General features: G+C 38.2%; 1 protein-coding gene across 1 annotated transcript; it reads left to right on the top strand.

Annotated features, from left to right (window-relative positions):
- Nucleotides 1-10,746: 10,746 nt before the first annotated feature.
- On the top strand, nucleotides 10,747-11,429 carry LOC111879580 (late embryogenesis abundant protein At5g17165). Its single transcript, XM_023876072.3, has 2 exons — nucleotides 10,747-10,909; nucleotides 10,985-11,429. Exons 1-2 carry the CDS (start codon nucleotides 10,830-10,832, stop codon nucleotides 11,277-11,279), a joined length of 375 nt encoding a protein of 124 aa, XP_023731840.1. The 5' UTR covers nucleotides 10,747-10,829; the 3' UTR covers nucleotides 11,280-11,429.
- The last annotated feature ends 1,152 nt before the right edge of the window (nucleotides 11,430-12,581 follow it).

The following is a 12,581-nucleotide window of genomic DNA, read 5'->3' on the forward strand; positions in this document are numbered from 1 at the left end:
CCATTGAAGCTCCATAGCTTCAAAGCTCCAGGGTTTCTCACTCATGGTTGCCTACTTTCTAGGTCTCTGGACCTCACAAGGTCCAGATCTACAATTGAATCAAAAAATGGTTTGGATGCACCCAAAACCCCATTAATATGGATACAAGCCCAACTTTACGAACAAGGAAATCTACTCAAACACAAGGGAGGAAAGCGTTGTACCAGATCTGAAGCTTGAAATGAAGATGAGACTGATCCACCAACTCTCCTTTGAGACCCTTGCAACTCCCTTGATCTTCTTCTCAAAGAAATGACCTCCAAGAAGCCTCTTTCCTCTCTAGCTCATAAATAACTCTAGGGTTTCTCTCAAGGGACGAAGAAATTGTTGGGAAGGGGCCAAGGAGGCTATAAGTGCCTTTAAATAGGTCCCAAACCCCGGAGATTAGGGTTTCTCTGCTTAGCACCTACTCGGCGAGTCCCTCCTCGGATTCGTCGATTCCACTCATTAAATCCACGGGAGAAACCCGACTCGACTCGGAGAGTTGGACCCTTAACTCGTCAAGTCTCTCTTTTAATCACAAGATTAACCTACACCATAATACCTCTGAAAATCCGGATGTTACAGTCATCTTGGACATGTAAGCAAGAAACGCATAGGCCAACTCCAAAAGGATGGGGTCTTGGAGTCATTTGACCTAAAGTCGAATGATAGTTGTGAATCTTGTTTACATGGAAAAATGAAAAATCACCCTTCACTGGTTCTTGTGCTAGGGGTGAGGGTTTGTTGGATCTCATACATACTGATGTTTGTGGACCCTTTAGAACTGCCACACGGGATGCTAACCGCTTCTATGTGACTTTTACTGATGATTATACTAGATATGGATATGTCTACTTAATCAAGCATAAGTCAGAAAGCTTTGAAAAGTTCAAGGAGTCTAAAAAGCAAGTGGAGAATCAGCGGGGCATGAACATTAAGATGCTTCAATCCAATCGAGGTGGTGAGTATCTTTGTATAGAGTTCCTTAACCATCTTAAGGAATGTGGAGTTGTCTCATAATTAACACCTCCCAGGACACCAAACCTTAATGGTGTGGCTGAGAGGCGTAATCAACCTTGTTAGACATGGTTCGTTCCATGATGAGTCGAGCTTCGCTACCAATCTCATTTTGGGGGTATGCCTTAGAGACTTCTGCCCATATCCTTAATCTAGACCCTACCAAAAAGTTTGCCAAAACACCTCACGAGATGTGGACTGGAAAAGTTCCCAATCTGGACCACATCAAGATTTGGGGTTGCGAGGCTTTCATGAGGCGCGAGACTCACGCTAAGCTCGAACCTCGAAGTGAGAGGTGTAATTTCATTGGATACCCACATAAATCCTTTGGTTACCTCTTCTATAGAACCAGTGATAATGTAGTCTTTATAGCAAGGAGATGAGTCTTTTGCGAGAGAGAGTTCATAAGCCAAGGAAACAGTGGGAGGAAAATTGACCTTGAAGAAATTCAAGAGTCAAGTGGTGAAGGAACCTCAAACCCTAGCAATCAACCTGAGGAGGAAACTACTGTTGATCCGACAGACGAGTCTGTACCTCTGAGGCGTTCCACGAGAGTTAGGAATGCACCTGAGCATTATTTTGGTTTCCATATTACTGCGGAAGGTGATACACTTATCAGTTGTAGCACACTTGTAAGTCTGGATGAACCTAACAACTACTCAGAAGCCATGGCAGGCCCTGAGGCTGCTAAATGGAAAGAGGCTATGGACACTGAGATACAGTCCATGTATGAAAATCAAGTTTGGAACTTGGTTGACAATGTACGAGGTCGCAAGACAATCGGGTGCAAATGGATCTTCAAGAAGAAGACCGACATGGATGGTAATGTACACACTTATAAGGCGTGACTGGTTGCAAAGGGACTTTCTCAAACTCCGGGAGTTGATTATGATGAGACCTTTTCACCAGTAGCAAAGATTAAGTGTATTAGGGTTATGTTAGCCATTGCTGCATTTCATGATTATGAAATATGGCAAATGGATGTCAAAAATGCTTTCCTTAATGGAAGGTTGGCTGAGGATGTTTACATGAGTCAACCAGAGGGTTTTATTAGTATAGAGTACCCTAATAGAGTGTGTAAGCTTGAGAAATCCATCTATGGATTGAAACAAGAACCTCGCAGATGGAATCTTTGTTTCAATGAGAAAGTCAAAGAGTTGGGCTTTTCAAGGAGCGAAGATGAATCTTGTGTATATGTCAAGGCTAGTGGGAGTATAGTTAGCTTTTTGGTATTGTATGTGGAAGACATACTACTCATAGGAAATGATATTCCAACTCTGCAGGAAGGGAAGTCCTTGCTAGGGAAGTGTTTCGCTATGAAGGACCTTGGAGAAGCTGCCTATATCCTAGGTATAAGGATTTTGAGAGACATGAGTAAGAGACTAATTGGACTTAGTCAGAGTACCTACTTGGATAAGGTGCTGAATAGGTTAAGCATGCAGAATTCCAAGAAAGGAGAGTTACTGATCCTGAGTAACGCTAGATTTAGTAAGATTCAGAGCCCGAGTACAGAGGCTGAGATAGAAGAGATGAGTCGAGTACTGTATGCTTCCACTGTAGGCTTCGTCATTGATGCTATGACTTGTACTCGTCCTGATGTGGCCTTTTCATTGAACATGGTCAGCAGATATCAGGGGAATCCTGGAAAGTGTTACTGGACTACAGTAAAGAACATTCTCAAGTACCTGCGGAGGACTAAGGACTGGGTCCTTACCCTCGGTGGGAGTGATGACTTGAGAGTAGTAGGGTATAGTGATGCTAGCTTCCAGACTGATATGGATAATTTCCGCTCTCAGTCAGGCTGGGTCTTTACCTTAAACGGAGAAGCAATTAATTGGAAAAGTTCCAAGCAGGAGATAGTGGCTGATTCAACTTGCGAATCAGAGTATATAGCAGCAAGCGAGGAAACAAAGGAGGCTATATGGCTAAAGAACTTGATTGGAGACCTTGGAGTTGTACCAGCTATAAAGGAGCCTATAGATATTTTATGTGATAGTGAAAGTGCAGTTGCCTTAGCCAAGGAACCAAGGGATCACGGAAGATCCAGACACATCGACATAAAATACCATCTCATAAGACATCGAATAGAAGAAGGACTCCTCGTGGCAAAGAGGGTATCATCGGATGAGAACCCAACAGGTCCCCTCAAGAAGGGACTGGGTAGGGTTAAGCATTTTTAGCATGCGAGGCACATAGGGCTAAAGGATGATATTAGTTTTAGAAATTAGATAGCTTTGAAATTTGTAAAGTGTATTTGACATTTGATGATAAATAAAAGTTGTTGTTTATTTATAAGTAAAGTGTTGCTATCTTCTGTCAATCGTTTACTATCATTTCATTTTGCATGTTTTGACTTCCAAAATAATTATGTTATGGTATATCATATTATTCAAATTCTCCAAAGTCAGTCATATGTTGGAAGTAGATATGAATCAAGACAGTCATGAAATTGGCTTGTAGATGTCTAAAGTGTTGGACATAGCAAGAGTTGCTACAACACTCATGAGTGCTAATAAGTTATGAGTATTGGATTCAACCCACACTCACTTGTATCACTTCATGGAATTTATCTCGAGTGATCGTGAAACGGTAATATCATATAAGTCTTCAAACCTAGAAATAGGAGTTGTTGACTATGAGCTGGTTATACATTGATTGTATGAAAATGCATTGGTAACTCGATGTTATAAAACATGTCTTTGTGTATGATTCAACAAGTAGTAGAACAAGCATATGAGTCGAAGTTTATTTGTTCCTTCTTGGATTAGAAGAGATATTTTGGGCCCCTCTATGTCAAACAAATCAGAAATCGGGAAACAAACTGCTGGAAAATAAGTAAGACATTGTTCCATGTATTTAACCGACTGATATCTAGAACAGAGGATTATATGATCACTTATCTTAAATGGCGTATCATCATCATCTCAGTTTCCCAAGACTTTGAAAGAGCTACGATTGATGATCGGTTCCTGAAGCCATTCTTGCAGTTATAGTTATTAGACTTATCCAAGTGGGAGAATGTTGGATTACGTGTCTAAGTTCATAACTATTTTTGGAATGTACTTGACCCGGTTAGCATAGTCCATTTTGGGTTGCATGGCATTGCAACACTTGGATAGACTAAATGAGAGAAAGTAAACTTATAGTTTATTAATATATTATAAGTTCTAATATATTAATAATATTATTTAATTAGTTTTGATTAAGAATTAATTTAGAATTAATTTGGTGATCAAAAGGAGACTAATTAAATATATGGGGTTGATTGTGCAAATCATCCATTCTTTTATAGTGGGCTAATGATCCATGGTTTATTGAATTAGGCTAAAACCCATAAGGTGCTCCATGGATAGTCCATGGAGGTTATAAACCCATGGATCATGGAATTAGAAAATCCATGTCAATTAAGGTTTACATGTTGTAACCGTACTTGTGACACAATTATAAAAGGACCCCATAACAAGCAAAATCGACACTATGTGTAGAACAAGAGGGTTAGCCGATTTTGAGTGATAGTGTACTTCTCTCAAAGTTATTCCAAGAGTTATGTTGTATGAAACATTTAAGGCATCACATTTGAGGTACTAGGCTCACAAGGTTCTCAAGGAATCCAAGCAACAAGAAAGGTATGCTCTTCTACTAGCTTTTATGTTTCAAAGTTCCCCATGCCATGCTAGTTAGGTTAAGAACCTTGGAAAATCAATTTTGCATGTATCTTAGTAAAACATAGATCCAAGGTTTCTAGGGTTGCATTTACACCTTAGGAGTGTTAGAATGCTCAAAACCCTTCAGTGGTATGAGAGCCTAGGCTCGTTTTCTTGATACTTGATGCAAATTGTTGAAAAAACTCAAGATTTATGCATTCTGCTGAGTGAACTCGCCGAGTCCATGGGGGGACTCTAGGGTTGCACGTACACCTTAGGAGTGTTAGAATGCTCAAAACCCTTCATGATTGACCAAGAGTGAACATTTTATTTCCATTTAGGAGAGCATCTATATAGAAGTGTTTAGTTGATGATTCCGCAGTGGTTCCTTTGGAGGACATTAAGGTGGGCTAGCGCCTGAACTATATAGAGAGACCAGTTGTGATCCTAGACATGAAGATGATGACTCTACGATACAAGGCAGTGGGATTGGTGAAGGTGTAATGGTTGAACCAGAAGGTTTCAAAATGAGCATTGGATCCCAAAGAGGAAATGAGAGAGCACTACCTCTACTTATTTACGGCATCGGACTTCGAGGACGAAGTCTGATTCAAGAGAGGAGAGTTGTAACATCTGGATTTTGAGGTACTTTGTAATTATTTTTCTTTTATGTTTATGGCTGCCACAACATGGTGAAAGACCACCATGACATGGCAATTCAAGATTAAAACGCGAGTTTCATTTAACCGCCACGGCATGGTAGCCGCTTAATGGAAAAAATCCTGATTTTTTGGGTTGCTCCCTGTTTAAAGGAATGAAGAGGATAGAGTTAGCTCATCCTCAGACTCCTCAAGCCTTGAAGAAACCCTAATCTCTCCCCTCCATTGTTGAAGCTCTTTTTGGTGCTCTTGGAAGCTTTTGAAGGAAGAAGGAGGAATTATTGAGCTAGGATCCAACAAACAAATTTCCAATCTTTACCTTGGCACTCTTCTGGACCTTTGTAAGTGTCCTAAACTCAACTTTTATCATGTTAGGATGCTAGATCTGGATCTTTGTCCCATTATATTTTTGTTCAATTTAGTTAGAATGGTGGGATATCATAAAGTTTTGAACTTTATGAATCTCTGGGACATTTGGTGTAGTTTGCGCCTTGGATCTGAAGTTCGGTTGTATTTTGAAGCTATGCATGATATTTAGGTCATAAACTCTCATTTTGACCTAATATGGGTTCAAGACATGCATTGGACTGGCATGTCTATAAAGCACCAACTTTCATGTCGGTTTTAGTGTTAGAAACACTTTTGGAAAAGATTGGCTTCAGGCTTAAAGGAATAAGTGCATAATGGTTAAATTCATGCTTTGTGGAAACTAAGGTTTGAGTTTTGGACCCTTTCGGATAGTCCTAATGGTTAAAGTTAGAAACTTTATCCTTCTAGATCATGTTTTGAGTTAGATATGAGCTTTGAAGCTCGCGAGGTTGAAGAAAACAGCTTAATCAATTAAGCAGTTTAGAACCCAGTTCCACGACATGGCATCAAGTTGCCATGCCATGAAGATTGGGGTCAAATCGTCTGTTTTGTCCTTTAGGGTTCACAACGTGGCCAAGGATGCCCACAGCATGGCATGTCAACATTGACTATTGACTGTTGACTTTTGATTTACGTTGACTTTTGGTTAAACCCCTAGTCTTGGAGGAGAAGCTAAGGGTGTACTTTATATGGCTGTATAGGTGGTTGGTAGCATCATTTGTTCACAGTAGTATTAGCAGTTGCAGTTGATCATCGTTCGATAGGTGAGTTCCTTCATTGTACTCGTGGGTCAAAGGTACCAATGTCGGCTCACTATATTATGTTTGTAGGATGATAGTTGTCTTTATGACCATTACTATTATGCCTGCACATGCTTGTTGTCTTTGTGACTCTTACTAATGTGATTGTATGCTTAGATGTAGAGGTGAAATAGACCTGATACCGGTTGAAAGAGACCGAAGGGGATGAAATAGACCCAATGCCGGTTGAAAGAAAGAAAAGGGGGTGAAATAAACCCAATACCGATTGAGTAGCAGTAGCGAAAGGTGGTCGTCTGTGTGAGATGATTTCTCAATTCTGTTTTGTTATCAAGAGAGTTCGGTCAGGGCTAACCGGTGTAGTAAAGTAAGTTGTAAGGAATGATTTCAAGGACGAAATCTAGTTTAAGTGGGGGGGGGGAGTTATAACACATGTTTTCCATATGGGTTTAGCTTGAAACTTAGCGGGATCAAAGGTGGAGTTTTTGGGATAAACTCCATGCCAGGACATGGCAAGGTCAATTTTGGAACATACCTTTTGGTGGGCTCCACGATGTGGCGAAGGATGGTTATAGCATGGCAGTCGCTACAGCCCAAAACCTGAGGGTTTCTCACATATATAAACACCTTAACCCCCATTCTAGGTCATATTTCTCAGCCTCCATCATTCCCTAAACCATAAGCCCTAACCCTAATCCCTTTAGGTGATCCTTGGTTTACTTTGGAACTTTTAGTGGCTTGAAGAAGAAGAAGAAGAAGAAGAATAAAGTGTTCTAGTGTGAAATCCAACAAGTAATCCTTATCATCATTCACTACACCTTTGTAAGTGTTCAAGATCCTAGCATTTTGGTGATATGCTTCTAGCTCTAGATTCCCTTTCCCTTTTCTTCATGATTGTGAGTGTTTGAAGGAGTGGATTCCATAAAGTTGCAGTACTTGGTCCCATGCAAAAGTTTAAGCTCATTTCTCTGATGTGTGTGGCCTAAAAATGGAGAGACATGCATGTCAATAAAGCACCCACTTTCATGGTTCTCTTGGTGTAGGAAAGCTTTATGGAAAAATTTAGTTGAGAAACTTTGGTGATTAAGATCTTATTGGTTAAGTTATGCTTCATGATGTGTTAGGGGACCTAGGTTTAGAGATATTTTCACATTGCTATGTCTTAATGGATAAAGTTGGAAAATTTATCCATCAAGACCTTGGGAAGGACCAGATCTAAGCTTTAGAGCTCTTGAAATTGGAAGAAAATAGCTTAGCTCATTAAGCTGTTCAGACCCAGTTCCCATGGCGTGACCATTAGGCTAGCAAGGTGTGGAGACTACAGAATCATCAGTTGTTTTGTTGTTTTTTGCGCCACGACGTGGCCAAAGGGAGGCCACAACGTGGAGGCTTGTTGTTGACAATTTTGATTTTTTACTTTGGACTATTGACTTTGACTTGTTGACCTAGGTTGACTTGTGGTCAAGATTGATGGTTTTAGTGTGTAGACTAAGGTTGGAATTTGTATGTTTTGATAAGAGTGTTGTAGCATCTTTTGCGGGGCTTTGAATTGTTATTTAGCCAATTTCGTGAGATAGGTGAATCCTCTCACTATATTGTGTAGGATGTTAGCTTTCTTTGTGGCTTTTTCATTGTGTGTTGGGTTAGGCCCATTGGTATACATGTTGGGTTGGGCTTGTTGATATGTTGGACTGAGCCCATTTGTATGTTAGGCTAGACCTATTTGTATGTGGGGCTGGGCCCGTTATTATGGGAAGGGCCCACTATGCGGGCTGGGCTAATTGATATGTACGGTATGCGGGATTTTAGGGAACTCACTAAGCTGTGTGGTTACGGTTTTGTGGTTTAAACATTTCAGGTACATCCAGTTCTAAAGGGAAGGGCCCAGCTTGATTGCACCGCATCCCCTGATGGATTTTTCCGCATTGATTACTTTTGAGATACTCTGATGTTTGAAAATACATTTTTACTTTGTTTGGTTTTGGAACAATTGGTTATATGACTGTTTGTGTTAAAATGAAAAAAAAATTACTGGCATTTTTGGGACGTTACAACCGGAATCACCAAACCCACTAAAAAGAAGAGCATGGTTAGAAGCAAACGAGTTTATGACCTTGAGACCACCAAATTGCCTAAAAAGAACATATTTTGTAGGAACTCCATGTCTCTAAAAACAACATCCAGAGCCTTGAAAACAGACATAAAATAGGTAGGGAGAGATCCCAAACATGAACCGATCAAAATCAATCTACCATAACTCAAAGAGTTTTCACCTTCCACTTGGAGAGCTTGGTGGTTACTTTTCTGATCACCCCATTCTAAGACTCGATCTTAGATATGTTAGCTCCCAATTTCAAACCAATGTAAGAACATGATGCTTTAGAAGCCTCACAACCAATAAAATTCATCATCTCCTCGACCACCAAGAATTGCACATTGAAACCCAACAACTTACTTTTTTGGATATTAATTTTTTAACATACACAAAGGTAGAAACAATGAAACATTCAAACAATAGTGATTATTGGGGTGTTGGAAGAATATGATTGTTTTTGGAATCAAGAAGTTTCCTGTATTACTTGAAGAATCATGTATAAAACTTTTCATATTTGATATTTCGACTCTATGTCTGAGTATCACAAAGTCAAAATTATGGGGAAAATATTTTAGGGAACAAATTCAAATGAAGACACTGATAAAAATCAAGAACTAGAGATTTATATGAATTCGAATTCTTCTTACTATGAAAGGTAACCAGTAAATCAACATTAGATGCTCATTATATCTTATAGAATACAGGATGTAAGTTTCGGATGATATCAAGAAACATAATTCGAAACTAATATTTTCCTTAATAATTTCCTTATTAAAGTAAAATTTTGGCTAACAGTAACATTTCAGGCTTAGCCGCTGCCAGTGCCACTTGGATCCCGCTAGGGGCTGTCCCTAGTACCCCAACACTCTTGACTCCCACCATTTGGTCGGACTGATACCAAACTCATTTTATACATGCATGCACTTCACACCTTCTAACTTGTCTAAGATCAAGACTTAAACTCCATTAGTAATCTTGCAAAATCCATTGATAATATTTATAAATTTCATTATACTAAAATAACCTAGTGATATTCTAGAAAAAATGACTAATAAAAAGCGCATTATTGGCATGGATCAAATGTGAGAGAGTAATGCCATCCGTAAGCCGTGTGCAAATATCCTTAACAATAGTTCCTCACATACTTCATCTTACTTTTGAAATAACATGGTTTTTAGAGCAATCAATCCTAGAGAAATGAAGATTTTTTTTTAATAATATTGTTTCTTAATCTTATTTTTGCATTTTTGATAAGATCACCAAATTCCAAAATGATTTGATACAGATTCACTCCCAAGTGAATGATACAAATTACTTCGATATATAAGAATCCAAAACTCCATATCATCGTACACCAGAGTCACTTAATTTATAATTTACTGTATTTATTCACTTCAGTTATAATTTACTTTATTTATTGAACGACCAATACATACTCTTTTTTTCCATGGCATGACTCAATAGATTACCTTTTATTTAATAATATAATTTACCTAAATATAACATTTTTTTCATTTATAAATCTAAAAAAACAATCTTGAATCTGTATAGAACTATGTATGTTTAGAATACAACAATAAAGGCCGATTATAAAAGCTATAAGTTTGTCCATTTTTAATAATCAATTGACATAGATAATTTAGCACCCACAATAAACTTTAATACCTTTTTGAGATCATAGATGTTACAATGATTTTCTTTTCTTGCTTTTTTATGATATCTAAGATACATGTATCCATAATGCAAACCTCAAATTTCATTAAATTAACAACTATACATTTTCATGATAAACATTATAGTTTGATATTACTATATTGGCCAATTATTAATAGAATATTGATGTTTAAAAAAGTGAGAAAGAGAAAGATCCCAAACTTAATAGTTAAACCATTAGGATATTTTTTGGCTAAAAAGAACACCTATTAAATTCTGTTGTTACTAAATGTGTCAAGTCATAAAGAAACACCAGCTTAAACTTCAAATGTTACTTCCGTTATTCTAACACGTGATCAAGCGCTCATGTGTCTAAAAAGGAAGAAATTAAGTGTTGAGATTGAGGTAATAAAATAAAAAACAAAGAAAGAGGTGGCACCTGTAGCTTTTAACATAGTCAGATAACTTATTATTGTTTATATATTTAAAACACACAGTCACACACACACACACAGTGGACCAGAGAGTCGGTTGCTGTATTCACAGTATATCTATATATGTATATCTATAGATACATCGTCCATATCCATATCAAACATCAATCGAAGGTGCCATGGCTGGGAAGCTCATCATAAGCAACAATCTACGCACTCTGACTCCTCCTTCACTCTGCTTCTCCCTCTCCACCTTCAGGTAACTTCAGATTTTATTTCCTTGCTTTGATTTGATGACGAATTTCATCTTGTTTCCCTTTTGATATTGTTGCAGGAGGAGATTGCATGAATCGGCGTACGAGAAGGAAGTAGAAGATGAGGTGGAGTGTGAGGTCTCTGCTGTAGGAGAGATCACAGATAAACCAGAAGAATATTGGGAGCCTGATCCGGAGACTGGGGTATTCGTCCCGGCCGGTGAACAGAAGTCGGAGGAGCCGGCGGTGACATGCACGACGGAAGAAACGGTGTTGGATGAGAAGGTGTTTTTCCGTCCACAGGAGGATTTGGAGCTGCCTCCGTCGGAATCTTTCACCGGAGAGATTCCTCCTGTTGATCCTTTCGCTGAATAATTAACTTCCATTTCCATAGTCGCACAGAATGTTTAGAAATAAGAGTGTTGGAGGTTGTTTTGTTTGAACTGTTCCGCTTGAGTCTCAATTTTTTTTTTGTTCGAACTTCCAGAAACACCATGAATAACCATAAATAGATGTTTTTCTTAACGTTGCTTAACCATGTGTTAGTTGTTAGATGTACTAAAAATCGGCTAGCACGTCAACTTGGTGTAATACGACAGGTGAATGTAGGACAAATTTTATCAGACATCAAAAGTTCTAGAGCATCCATAAGGCTAGACTAAATGGGTTCGACATAGCCAGGGCCGGTCCATAGTTTTTTCATGCCCCGGGCAAAAAGACTTTTTAATGCCCATTAGTATCTACTACGTACATTAGTATCTATACACTATGATTCGGATATCAAAAAATTCGGATACTATGAGTATTTCAAATAATAGAAAGCATAAAATAAGTAAATAGTTGTTGAATATGATTTTAATAAATTAATTAGATTATTGATGAATGTGCTTGTGGCGGTGATTTTATTAAGGGAAACACAAACAAAAACAAAGCAACAACAGCACACAAAAACTCCACTAGATCTAAAAGGTAGAATTAAGCTTTAAACTATAAGCAAAGCTGGATATCGGTGGTGATATTAACTAGTAACCTATTATACAATAAGCACCTAAAAGCATTCGGCTGCTAGGTTTAGCAATAAGCCAATAATCACGTGATATATTAAGTTTTCCACAAAAAAACAAACCTAATAAATAAACTATGTATTCAAATCATTAAAAAAATAGATATCTACGATCATTCCGATTGGAATATTAAGTAACTACGATCATTCCGATTGGAATATTAAGTAACTTGATAGACAGATTATCAATCATTCCAAATTCTATCTCTAAACCTAATAAAGTTAGCAATTGTGTTTATGAATACCGAATGGATAAATCAGAAATTGACGGCATTTAGTAAATCAGAAACAGATAGAGATAAAAAGAGAGATGCTATAAAGAAATATACGTGTAATCAACCGATCCATCTCGAAAGTAAAAAGAGAGCTATTCAATCGGTAATCGACAATAGTGATTGCGTTTTACCATTTGCATCAAGATGGATTTATATTTTTGACGTTCCTAGTGATTCCCTTTGCAGGGTTTTTTTTTTCATGAAAAGGGACTCCTCGACTTCTGCTTTCATTTGTGATTCGTGATTGGCAACAGATTGCTATATCACCGCGTTTAATTTTTCACTCTACTCCCCTTGCCGCCTTGCAGACATCATCGAAAGTACCAGACCAGACCAGGT

This window comes from Lactuca sativa, chromosome 9 (genome assembly GCF_002870075.4).
Source record: "Lactuca sativa cultivar Salinas chromosome 9, Lsat_Salinas_v11, whole genome shotgun sequence".
Taxonomy (NCBI): Eukaryota; Viridiplantae; Streptophyta; class Magnoliopsida; order Asterales; family Asteraceae; genus Lactuca; species Lactuca sativa.

What these genes read in the sequence shown, in the direction of transcription:
- LOC111879580 (XM_023876072.3), top strand. Translation starts at nt 10,830, where the DNA reads ATGGCTGGGAAGCTCATCATAAGCAACAATCTACGCACTCTGACTCCT. An exon ending in TTCTCCCTCTCCACCTTCAG is followed by an intron (nt 10,910 to 10,984) that starts GTAACTTCAGAT and finishes ATATTGTTGCAG; the next exon opens with GAGGAGATTGCATGAATCGG.